We start from the raw sequence: 13,088 nt of genomic DNA, 5'->3' as shown, positions 1-13,088 counted from the left end.
AATATTTCTAAAGATTTCTTTTTACATATTAAGCTAGGTTGACAAGACTTATCTAAAATATTTTGAGATTTTTGTTTCTTGATCACCTTGTTTTAACTTGACCTCTTGTTTTCTTTAACTTCTTTGGCATCATCAAAATCCTTTACATACGTTCTTCCACAAACACTAAGAGTATTGGTATGTCCTTTTTCTAAGATCATCTTCTTAAATTCAGGATTATTAAGCACCCAAATTTTATTCTTGAATTTCAAAACAACATTAACTCCTACTTGGAAAGGGTTATCTATACTCCTACTAATCTTCTCCACTTACTAAGCACCCAAATTTTATTCTTGAATTTCTAAGAAAAAGAAGTTGTAATATTATACCACAACATATTAAATCAATTATCTCGTATCCGATATTGTGTATCACATACAGCACCAATTAAAAGCTTATGCAATGTTGTATATATGTGACAACATTGGTTATGAGAAAACAAATTTTAAAAAGATTGGTCTGAATTTCAAATATGTCACTACATAAGATATTACATTGGTTACAACATTACCAATGTAATAGTATGCTACAGTAGGTCATTTTTGCACTAGTGGCCAACTCATTAGCTAGCCCATTTGTCAACCTTAAGCAGGGCAAACCATATTTTTAACCCACCATCACTAGACGAATCAACCTACATGTCCCATTTTAGCGGATTGATGGTAAGTCGAGCCAAAATGGAGTAAATTGATCAATTTTTCACTCCAAATTCATACTCTCAATTACACTCACAATAGTTAATTTAAACATCTTAAATAATAAATGAATATTGTAAGAGAAAGTAATACATGTATCGATAGTCTAACGAATTTTTATATGATCATTTAATCATAATTTATGATATAAATTCGTTGAATTTTTTACACATTATCTTAAAAACCAAAGCTACCATCATTTATAATTAGTTATTTAACAAAAAAAACTTTTTACGCTCGCTGTGTACAAAAGTCAAACTCATGTTTTAATAATTTCACAGTTAGTTTAAGACTAGATAAACAAATTATTTCATTTTTTTTAATATTGAAAAGTTGATAACAAGAATACAAAATTAACCAGAGGTAACATCCAAAGATACAAAAAAGAATGTTAGTCTTCTTAAAAGACTAGTTTACATTAAAATATATTGTAAACATTATAAGAAAGAAAAAAATTGTTATGTAGTGACATACATCTTATAATGATATAATATTTGTCACTTAAACCCATTTTTATCTACACTATAGATATAATATATATTAGAATATTGTTAAAAAGTATATGTATAGGATATAATGACATATAATACACCACAAGAAAAATGAAAATTTTCGACGGATATGAATCCGTCAAAAAATATAAATTTTCTAACAGAAAATTTCTAACAGATATTTCCGTTGAAAATTTATGACGGATTTATATTTCTGTCAGAAATTTTTGATGAAATTTTCCTTCAAAAAATTTTCGTCAGAAATTTCTGACAAAAATATAAATCTGTCACAAATTTTCGACAAAAAATTTCTGACGAAAAATTCCATCGAAAATTTCTGACGAAAAATCCCATCGAAAATTTCAGACGAAAAATTTTTGACAGAAGATTCCGTCCAAAATTTCTGACGGATTTATATTTTTGTCAGAAATTTCTTACGAAAATATGAATCTGTCAGAGATTTCCGAAAGATTTTTGTTTACTCAGAAAATTTAAGACTATAACACACTTCCTGATGTCCCTTGTTTGAACTCTTCGGGAATTCGATGATCACTTTTTTTGAAATTTATAAATATTATTTTTAATATTATAAAATGAATAAATTTTAATTTTATTTTTTAAAATATTTTTCTTTAATTTTATCGTTTTAAAATGGCTTAAATATGCCTTTAATCCTTATAAAATTAATAAGTTTTGATTTTAGTTTTTGTAAAAAAAATTGTTTTTTTTATTTTCTAAAATTGGAATTTTTATTTTTAATTCTTATTTTTTATGTAATCATTTTTAAATACTTTTTATTTAAAAAAAAAAAAGATAAATAATTATCTTAGGTGTCACCTACAACAATTACGTACTATTATCACATAGATATTTAACACCTCTAAACTTTTTTTAGTTTTTTAGAATAAATATTATTTATCTACTTTAAAATAATCAAAATAGTGAATTTATATTTTAGAGGGATGAAAATCAAAGAAATTTTTTTTACTCATTTTACAAGTACGAAACAATCTTTGTAAATCTTACAAGGATGAAAAATAAAGAAAAATTTTTACAAAAACCAAAATCAAAATCACCCATCTTATAGGGACTAAAATATATTTAATCCTTCTAAAATTAATATTTTCAATCTTAACAATTATTTTAAATAAATAATATTTATTTTTAAATATTTATAAAATACTTAGAGATGTTAGTATATTGTCTTTAAAATTATAGTAAGCAAGTTCAAGTATGAATATTTTCATATTTGTGTGTTTCATGAGTTTTCTATTAAATAATTAGTGCATATATTAGTTTATTTAACATAAATAGTAGTTTTATATTTTACTAAGTATTACACCGCTCAATAACTTTATATTAAATGTGAATTTTGTAAATCCAACCATTAAATTGAAAATTCTTTACTCTTAAATCATATATACAAAATATTATATTAATCGAAGATTATTTCTTATAAAACAAAATTAAATCTGTCGGAAAATTTATATTTTCGATGAAAAAAATTTGTAGGAAAAGATATATTATTGATAGAATATTTCCGACAAATTTATATTTGTCGAAAATGTAAGAACTGGTTTTAAATTTGATATGAAAATATTATAATATAATTAGATAAGATTTTAAGTTAGTATTTTATTAATGGTTGATAATTAGAAAATAAAACAAGGATAAATACATTTTTTGAACTTTATATGTTTGATTTAAGATAACTTACAAAATAACTCTTGGTAAAGTTATTCCGCTCAATAACTCATGGTGTGTGTTAAATTTCATCGATCCAATTAATTGTTAAATTAAAAGTTATTAAATTTTACGAATAATTAACATAAAAAAATTAATTAGCTTTGAAATAAATTATTTGCGAATTAACAATATAATTGAAACATTAATTATTTTAAATTATTTAACTAAAATCTTATTGACAATTTACTATATGATCTTAATATTTTTGTATAACTAATATCTGGTTTTCAATTTGATATGAGAATATTATGATATAATTAGATAGATTTTAAGTTAGTATTTTATTAATGTTTGATAATTAGAAAATAAAACAAGGATAAATATATTTTTTAAATTTTATATGTTTGATTTAAGGTAAATAAATATATTAAATTAATTAATATTTTACTTAAAATTTTAAAATTTAATTTATAAGTATGTTGTAATAAATAAATATTTATAATTTTATAAATTATATTATCATTATAAATTATAAAATTAAATAATTTAAATTATAATTTTAAATATAAATAAGTAGACGTTAATTATAAAAGTAAGTACATATAAATAAAGAATAATTGAATATATTATTATTATTATTATTATTCTTAATATAAAATTATTATATATTATTATTATAGTACAAGTATGAGATTGTATATTTAAGGATGACTTAAATGAATTAATTTGTACAAGTTATACTCATAACATACATATACATTTCGGTAGTTTATTCATCAGAACTTCATAGTTAAGCGTGCTTGACCTGCAATAGTATAAGAATGGGTGACCTTCTGGGAAGTTTCCCAGAAATTGCGCAAGTAAGGATAAAACACGCTAAAAAGTGAATTGTTGTGAAATAAAACCCTTAAGAGGCCAAATATGAGAGCTGTTACATTAATAAATTTATTAAAATTAAAAAAAAATTATAATTTCTGACGGAAAATTTTGTCGGAAATTTCTGACGGATTAAATTATTTTCGATGGATTTTTTTTTTCTGACGCCACTTTTTTGACGGATTTAAATCCATCAGAAATTTACCCTATTCTATCGAAAATTTCTGTCAAAAATTAACATTTTTCTTGTAGTGATATATATTGTTGAATTTCATTTAAAATCAATAGTAAAATTGTGTGTAATATATCAAATAAGTTTATACTTACATATATTGTATTTATAGCTACATTTTTTGTATGTCACTATATATAACATTTCTTATAGTGAAAATTAATTTTACAATAAAGGGTATTTCTTCAAAATAAAAGAAAAATAAATTAATATAATTTGAGCCTAACTTGCCATTTATTTTATATCATTGTCTAAATTGCACATTTGGTCTCTTTATTTTTCTTAACCCATAGTTTTGGTCCTTATATTTTAAAATAGAAACATTTAATCTCTAATTTTAAAAACACAAAATTTTGGTCCTCTTGCCAAATTCAAATCAATTAATCGTTATGATGTGATATTTAGTACCATGGCATTTTGATATAAAAAATTTAAAAAAAATAATCATGCAAATAAGAATTATTAATAAAATAAATACATATATGAAGATTTTTTTGTCTATTATTTTCTTTTTGTAATTTTTATTCATCCATATCTTGTTATTAATCACTACAAGAAATGTTTTTTTTTTAAAACAGCAAAATTAATATATAACAGGTACAAGGGGTACCCGAATCCATTTACAAAGCATAGAGTTTTCCTGGATTACATAGAAATACTTGATACATTTGTATCTCCTCATTATTAGAAACTGCTACCCTATCCGCACCCGTCGAAACAAATACACAGCCTAGGATTGCTACTCCATTGAGAGAAAGAATAGGCAAAGGATGGTTTGAGGGTGGATAGCCACCTCCAACAAAAAATGAGAATGTCACTAACTATACTACCTTGTTTAAATGTTCCACCGTCAAAGATACACTTATTACTGTACCTCCACAAGGTCCACATTGTAGCCAGCCACACAATATGCCAGGTTTCTGCCTCTGACTCGTTCTGAATTGGTGTTGGGAGGAAAGAAAAGTGGTTGAAAATCTGCCTAGGGAGAGGTGCAGGACAATTTAACTAGGAGAGGCACTGTTTCCAAACTCTGTCAACCATCGGACATGTACAGAACATGTGTGTTGTGGTTTCAATATCTACCTTGCAATAGATACATTTAGATTCCTGCTCGCCAAGTAATATATTCCTGCATGCCAAATTATCCATAGTTGGGAGTCCTCGATTCACAAGCCTCCAAGCAAAGAAGAGAACTTTAGGAGGGGCGGGGATAGACCATATTAACTTGAAGATATCGTGATCTTCAACAGTGACTGACTAAGCTAATATGATCTGATAAGCCGACTTAACATAAAAAATCCATGAAGACTCTACCACCCAACTCCAAGAGTCGCACTAGGAGGAGTTGAAAATGTGACTTTTAATTTGGCGCAAAAGTTGTTGTTCCAAAGGAATTTCCCACTCAAATCTATTTCTCCTCCACCTGAGGTGCCACACCCATTCTCCATTCATAACTGCCCCTATCTCTACAATAGAAGCAAATTGCTGATCAGAGATAATGAACAATCTAGGGAATGCAACTACAAGATTAGTAGGCCCCACCTACTTATCTAGCCAAAATCTAACTTTAGACCCCACTCCAACTCTCCACTCAATCAACTTATCAAACCAATTATCCTCCTCAACTCCATCACGCACCATTAAAAGATCCCTCCACCATATAGAATCCTTCTAAGAGGAGGCTTGAGCATGCAGATTATGCCCACCTCTATACCTTGATTGTAGAACCTGAGCCCACGTAGAGCTGGATTGGTGGAAGATATTCCATCTCCACTTAGTTAGTAGCGCTCTATTGAAGAATATGATATTTTTTACTCCTAATCCCCTTTTTGCCTTAGGTAAGGTCACCTTATCCCAACTAATCCAACAAACCTTCTTCTAATCCCCGACTCCACCCCATAAGAAGCGCCTTTGTAGGGAAACTATCTCCTTAGCCACCTGATTTGGGATTTTGAAGAAAAATAAGATAATAAAGAGGGAGGGAAGTTAGCACAGAATTCACTAGACACACCCTACCAGCCATAGAAAGAACTTTATACTTCCACATCGCAAGTTTCTTCTAAACTTTTGAGATAATTGGCCTCCAGGTGACCACAATCCTAGGATTTGCCCCGATGGGGAGGCCTAAATAAGGAAACGATAGAGATAAAAGTGTACAATTTAAAAGATGTGCAAAATCTTCAACTAGGGCATGATCCACACAAATGGAACCAAATTTACTCTTGAAAAAGTTAACCTTTAACCTTGAGACCACCTCAAAGCATCTGATTAGACTTTTTATCAGAAATACGTTTTGCAAAGAAGCTTCTCCAAAGAACATTGTATCATCTGCATATTGAACCAAACTAACTTCAACCTGATTGTCTCCTACCTTCACACTATTAAATCTCTTCTGCTTCTCTACTTCCCTCATCAATCCTGACAACCCCTCTACTACAATCGTGAAGAGGAAAGGGGCCAAGGGATCACCTTATCTTAACCCCCTTCTCATTGGGAATTCGTCAATGGGACTACCGTTAACTAGCACTAATAGACAAGCTGTATTGAGACACTCCCTGATCCATCCAATCCATTTAGGATTAAAACCCAAGCGCTGAAGCATGTATAGTTGGTACTCCCATGACACAGAGTCATACGCCTTCTTAAAATTAACCTTAAAAAATATGATAGGTTTTTTCATCCTCTTAGCCTCATCAATAACCTCATTAACAACCATCACACTATGTAACATATTCCTACCTTCAAGGAAGGCACTTTGTCGCTCATCAATAACACTCGGCAACACTCGCTTGACCCTATTGGCAAGAACTTTGGCTAAAATCTTGTACGTACACCCAACCAAAGAGATGGGCCTATAATCCTCAAGCCTTTATGGATCCTGCTTCTTTGGTATTAGAGTGATGAAGGCAAAATTCGTGCCCCTAGGCATTCTCCCATTGTGATGAAATTCCATAAGAAAGCGACATATATCCCCTCTTAAAGTTTCCCAAAATTCCTTTAAGAATTTGAAATTCACACCATCAAGACCCGGGCATTTATTACTACCACACTCCCAAACTGCAGATCGAATCTCCTCTTTAGAAAACGGAGCAATGAGCAATTCATTCTGATCTTGGGAAAGTGATCTAAAATGTGTACCATCCAGTCTTAGTCTATTTTGGCACTACTCTTGAAGCCTCTGATAAAAGAAATCTCTAACATGTCTCTTAACTACTGTAGGATCCTTTGACCAAGAACCATCAATGAATAGTCATTTCAAGGCATTTTTATTTCTCCTCGCTTACCATGAGATGAAAGAATTTTGTATTCAAGTCCCCTTCCTTCAACCATTTCACTCTTGACTGTTGTGATAGAACCGACTCGTTTCTAATTGCCACTTTCCAAAGCTCATTTTGCAATTCCACTCTCTTTTGGATCTTTTCTTCAGTCAACCCAAGGTTTTCCTCCTTCTTATCCAGGTAGTTTAGATCTCTAACGATCCGTTGTTGTAAGGCCTGTGGATTCTCAAAGGACTCTAGATTCCACTATTTTAGCTTTAACTTCAACACTCTCAACTTTTCCTTTAGGACATATACATCCCACCCCAGAATTGAGATTCCCTTCCAAGAGTCCACAACAAACTTCTTAAACGATGGGTCTTTAAACCAATGATCTAGGGTATGGAATGGTTTTGGTCCACAATCCGAGTTACACACCTGCATCTTGACTGGACAGTGGTCAGAAATACATCTATTTAATACAATTTGTAGACAGCCAGGCCAAATAAGAAACCACTCCCTAGAAACCAAGATTTTGTCCAACCTACTCTTAACCATACCATTTGGCTTAAACCATGTGAATCGCTTACCAACAATAGGAATATCCTCAACTTCCATATTGGAGATAAAATCATTGAAGAGTTGAATATCAGTCGGGTTATGGTTCTCGTGCACCAAATTGACCCTTTCAGACGCCACTCTGATACTATTGAAGTCTTTAGCTAGGCATCAGAGAGATACAGAAATAGCACTCCTTTTACCAATTATCTCAACCCATAGCTCCCGTTTTAACATTGATTGACATGGGGCATAAACATTAACAACCACAATTTTCACACCAGTATCTTTCCAGCTACCCACGATACCTAGAAATCCCAAACCTTCAAACTGATTGACCAAATCAAACTTGTCTTTCCTCCAAGTAGTTAATAGACCACCTGCCATGTTAATGGCGGGAACCACCCTCCAGTCACAATCGTTGTCCCCCCACAATGAACAACAAAACTCATTTGTTACAACCTATTTTTTAGTTTCCTACAAGCACAAGATATGAATGTCTTCCTCGATTATGAGCCTTTTAATATACCTCTGCTTGATTTTCCCTCCCATCCCCCTTACATTAAGAGTCATCAACTTCATGATCTACCATCTATATTATCCACCCTTGACTCGTCAATTATCCTATGCCTCTCCTGTTGATCTCTTGACTCTAGATTAATCAATGTTTCTATGATATGTTCCTCCTTGCCATCAAAAGTCACGCCTAATGCCTTGCCAATTTCCTAGACTCGCTTAGCCTCTATGACCTTATCTTTTAACCAGAACATCCTATTGCAATTTCTAATATTTCCATCAGAAATTGAATTGCATAACAAAAAGACTTCTTACCTAACCTTTCTTCGATGTCGCTTGACAAAAGCAACCCGTTTACCTTTTGGAAATAAGGGTGTGATTCTGGTCTGCCACGTCATATGGAGGGGGGAGAGAATGAGTCAATGGGGAATTGGATGGAACAATAGCAGGTTGGGGGTTGAGATAAGCCACCACTCTCGGACTCCCTTCGAGATTTGTGATAGCATTTGTTTGGATCCCAACTGGAGACTCTGCCACGATGGTTTGGCTTGGAGCGAGTTCTATAGTAGACGTAGATGGGCCAGGGTTAGACAGCCCATATACACTATTCATAAGTGAAATACCACTTAAGCTGGGCCTTGATACATTTTCCACATAACCAATAGTGGAGCCCACTTTAGCTACAACCTCCAAAAACTGGTTACCACCTTTATAACAAAGGTCAAACCTTGGTACACTATAATCCTAACATTCCTCAGACGCATACTTACCTGCCTCCCTATGTAGATCATTCTCTTGATATCCAATTACTATTTTTTTCATTAATATGGGCGAACCCAAACCTGATCCTCCACCAAGCAAATCAATCTTATTGTCAAGCCATCCATCCCCAAGCAATGATGGTACGCTTCCCCCTTTACACACCATCACATGAGTTATCCTTTGGTCATTTTCATTATCATCCACCCGCTGGGTAAGAACCATGGGATCAAGATTCAAATTGCTTCCCTCTTTATCCACACGACGTTGAGTCGCCGGAGTAGTGTTCTCCTCCTCCACACTCATATTATCTTCATTATACTCCGATGAGGATGAGTTGAAACTCAAATCTGCGTCACTTTCGTTAGATGCCACCAACATATTAGGATTACATCTCATCCAACAACTGCATTGGTTAACCGAGGTAGCCAACTCTTCCTGGATACGGACACACGTAGTTACACCATTGATCTTCGCCATAAAATGCGTATTCACTAGTTGAAGGGCAGATGTTTTAATAAGCAATCTTGCTGAGTCAAGTCTATTAAAAGAGGATGTTTCATTGTCGATAGCAACCAACGAGCCAATTGTTCCCACTGCTTTGGAAAAACATTCCTCACCCCAGACATGAACAGGAATCCCAATGCACCGGACCCAAACTAATCTATTTCCAGGAATGGAATTGGGCTCCCACTTTTGGATTGAGTGGAAAAAGGACGAAAATTCATTCTCTTGATTCAGATTGTTCAGCATCTCTTCATCAGCACCAGAAATCAACACCATATCATCTCCCATATATTTGACCTTAACGGTTGCTGCATCATGTAAAAGTCGAGCCTCTTTTAATTTGTCAAACATTGTTAAATCCCTTAACTTTCCAACCCAACAATCCTTTAGCCAGTGTGTATTAACCTTTGTCACCATAAAGGATGCTCCGTTTCATTTGTCTTGCTACATAGATGATTTACACCTCCAGACCCGTTTTCCTCGCTCTACACTCTTCATACCTGTTTGAACTGCTTCTACATATAGGACTTCAGGTTAACTTGTGGTTGGGTTGAAGCTCTGCTTGCCTGCACTGTCCCTAGTCGAATCGCTGCAAACGAAGTCACCCCTGGACGATCTGCTACGAGGGGAACCTTTCTTTCCATTTCGCGTTCATCTTGCAAGGCACTCCACCTCGGATACTTTGGCAAGTTGACATACAGCTTGGCATTACCAATATAAATTTTATCCAATTATTCTTCGAGTCTCTTGGCATCAACGACGTCCAGGAACCTAACAAAACCGAATTTGCGGCCCCACTTGTTTCTTTTCCTGGCCACTAGAACCTCCCACACTCTCCCGAATCGTTGGAATATTTTCCACATATCATACTCGTCGTAGGCTTCAAGAAAATTACCAAAGAAATACGCAGTACGTCTCTTGTTGCCTCTGTTGCTACTACTTCCTCCACTAGTCATCGTTTTATTATAGGTATCTCTCTAGAAGAACTGAACCATCACAGCCGTTAACGAAGCAATCATCACGACTATCAGACAACATGCATAAAAAAAGTGTCACTCTATAGATACAATATATGTAAGTATATATTTATTTCATATAATTACACTAAATTTTAGTGTTGATTTTGAATAATATTTAACAACATATATTGTATCACTATAACTTATACATACATCTTTTAACAATATACTAACATATTTGGTATTTATAGTATAGGTATAAAAGTAGCTTTTAGTGATGAAAATTATGTTAATATAAAATGTGTGTCATTACATGAAGTTTTTTTTTATATTTTTTTTTATGATGTATATATCATACCACTTAAATGGTGATAAGTCACCAAATAATATTAAAATTTCACATCAACAAATATCAAATTAATAATAAGTTTAAAATTTTATATTTTTAAAATTGAAAAGGCTAAGTATCTTTATTTTAAGATAGATGAATTAAAATTACTGATAAAGAAAATAGAGAGAAAAGTATAATTAAGTCTATTTTTTTATGACAGGTTGACGTTTTGACTTCAATGACAGCGAGCACAAATATTCGTACTGCCACGCATGTCTGTTTTGATTCATTTTTCGAAATGCAGCCATGTGTTCGAATGTTCATGCCTTATATCAGTATCTAGAAGATGGATATGGAGAGAACTCCCATGGTTTCACTAGTTATATAAGGAGTTAATTCAATACTTGACTAGTGATAGCGACATTTATGTATATAGGTTGTTAAATAAAATCAAAATTCAGATGGTTTAAACAATTCTTCGAGAAGACAAAAATTGGAAAGGAAGTTAAAAATGAGAATGATAAAGCAATATATGTTTGATGCATATCTTGATGCATGCAACAAAAGGGTTGGCATTTGTCCCCGTGGCCCATCACAATCTCTCTAATAGAGGTTTTCAAAACAAACTCGTGGAAAATGTGAGAACTTTAATGCATTTCTTTAACTTAATAGAATTCATGTGTAGTAAGAATCTTGATTTAGTGTTCAATATATACTTCTTTCTCATTGGTGTATTGACTTTGTAATTTCTTTTATCTTTCTAATTTTATACTTTAAGACTTTTATTTGTGTAAGAGTACCTCTTATACTCTGATTCTCATTGACATTCCTTATAAAAGAAATATGTAGTAAGAATCAAACTTCAACGGTGTTTACGTATATAGAGATAATTATTAACACCATATATCAAAGTACTTACTCTCTTTATGAATGTTTATAAATGATCCTACTTTTAACTCTTAAAATGTAGATTTAGATACGACTAAATCTTACCGAATCAAATTGTAAAAAATAAAGACTATTTATGATATATATATATATATATATATATATATATATATATATTACTTTAGACATATCTTTAATTAATATAAGCTTTCGTTTCTTTTTAATACACTTCTCATATTTATCATTATTAGGTTTGATCGTGTGTAAATAATATGGTATGACTTTTTTTTAATAAACATGTGATATGTTATGAAACTATATATTAATAATATAATTTTTTTATTTAATTTAATTTTATAAAACTAACTTATAAGATGTAAGTTTATTTTTTTTGTTATATAATTTATTTTCGTGATACGAGAGTTGATTGTTTTTTTTTTCCCGATACTAACTCCATAAAACTTGGCTGTTGCTGCATATGCTTTAAGGAAATAGAAAAGGCAAAAGCATACCATAACAAGCTAAACAACTTAAAAAAGTTATGAAAATAGGTTCACAATTGCGGGTACCTAAGTAGCAATGAATTGAACAAGGAATAGTTACAAGACCAATTTGCTACTTCATTGCATTCCTTATACTCGCAGAATTTAATTATGTGGAACATTTTTCCATTTAAGTATGCATTATGTGTCTTTTTCTTCTAGTTACGTTTATGGAAATGCAAGCTGTCAAAGCAGCATGCATCCACATGGTGCACTAAATGCACAATGAGTTGGGTTCAGAAGGTCATGCTTGGGAAGCACATGATTCTGTCGTTTAAGAAGTTAGCTCTTGCTGGCAACTTGAAAAAGATGTTCAAGGCTTTCTCATGATATAACACTTTTCTTCTTCTTCCTTTTCAATTTAATTAATTTCTACTCACTATAAGAAAAATATTACATATAATAATATAATTAAAATATTATTATAAATATAATATATATAAATTTAATCTATTATTATATAATTAATTACATACAATTTTAATGTTGAGAAATTTAATAATATATTTTATGTCATTATAATTTATATCTATACCTTTTAACATTATATCATCACAATCATATTTATAGTGTAGATTATACGATGTGTGTACATGATATTTTTTTCCTCTTAGTGACTAGCTATATATATAGGGATGTATGTATAAGTTGTATTGCATATTCTATGGTTCCAAGGGTACACAATATATGTGTATAGGAAACACCTCATCTCACTTTATGGTCAAAATCAATAATGCTTGGTAGGACTTTAT

The 13,088-nt window shown here is 31.6% G+C and overlaps 2 protein-coding genes across 2 annotated transcripts; both read right to left on the bottom strand.

Annotated features, from left to right (window-relative positions):
• Positions 1 to 5,427: 5,427 nt before the first annotated feature.
• On the bottom strand, positions 5,428 to 6,735 carry LOC145954658 (uncharacterized). Its single transcript, XM_083069345.1, has 3 exons — positions 6,534 to 6,735; positions 6,263 to 6,452; positions 5,428 to 5,485 (listed from the first exon to the last, which is right to left on the bottom strand). The coding sequence occupies exons 1-3, from the start codon at positions 6,733 to 6,735 to the stop codon at positions 5,428 to 5,430; spliced, it is 450 nt and encodes a 149-aa protein (XP_082925471.1).
• A 153-nt stretch (positions 6,736 to 6,888) lies between these two features.
• LOC145954657 (uncharacterized) lies at positions 6,889 to 7,894 on the bottom strand. Its single transcript, XM_083069343.1, has 3 exons — positions 7,715 to 7,894; positions 7,304 to 7,513; positions 6,889 to 7,125 (listed from the first exon to the last, which is right to left on the bottom strand). The coding sequence occupies exons 1-3, from the start codon at positions 7,892 to 7,894 to the stop codon at positions 6,889 to 6,891; spliced, it is 627 nt and encodes a 208-aa protein (XP_082925469.1).
• Positions 7,895 to 13,088: the final 5,194 nt, after the last annotated feature.

Source organism: Cajanus cajan, chromosome 2, assembly GCF_000230855.2.
Source record: "Cajanus cajan strain Asha chromosome 2, NIPB_CcT2T_4, whole genome shotgun sequence".
NCBI classification, from domain to species: Eukaryota; Viridiplantae; Streptophyta; class Magnoliopsida; order Fabales; family Fabaceae; genus Cajanus; species Cajanus cajan.
This window is presented reverse-complemented; position numbering and strand designations above follow the sequence as displayed.

What these genes read in the sequence shown, in the direction of transcription:
- LOC145954658 (XM_083069345.1), bottom strand. Translation starts at nt 6,735, where the DNA reads ATGGTTGTTAATGAGGTTATTGATGAGGCTAAGAGGATGAAAAAACCT. An exon ending in TCTATTAGTGCTAGTTAACG is followed by an intron (nt 6,453 to 6,533) that starts GTAGTCCCATTG and finishes TCACGATTGTAG; the next exon opens with TAGAGGGGTTGTCAGGATTG. An exon ending in TGCTTTGAGGTGGTCTCAAG is followed by an intron (nt 5,486 to 6,262) that starts GTTAAAGGTTAA and finishes CTTCTATTGTAG; the next exon opens with AGATAGGGGCAGTTATGAAT.
- LOC145954657 (XM_083069343.1), bottom strand. Translation starts at nt 7,894, where the DNA reads ATGGAAGTTGAGGATATTCCTATTGTTGGTAAGCGATTCACATGGTTT. An exon ending in ACTGTCCAGTCAAGATGCAG is followed by an intron (nt 7,514 to 7,714) that starts GTGTGTAACTCG and finishes GAGAATCCACAG; the next exon opens with GCCTTACAACAACGGATCGT. An exon ending in CAAAATTCTTTCATCTCATG is followed by an intron (nt 7,126 to 7,303) that starts GTAAGCGAGGAG and finishes TCCCAAGATCAG; the next exon opens with AATGAATTGCTCATTGCTCC.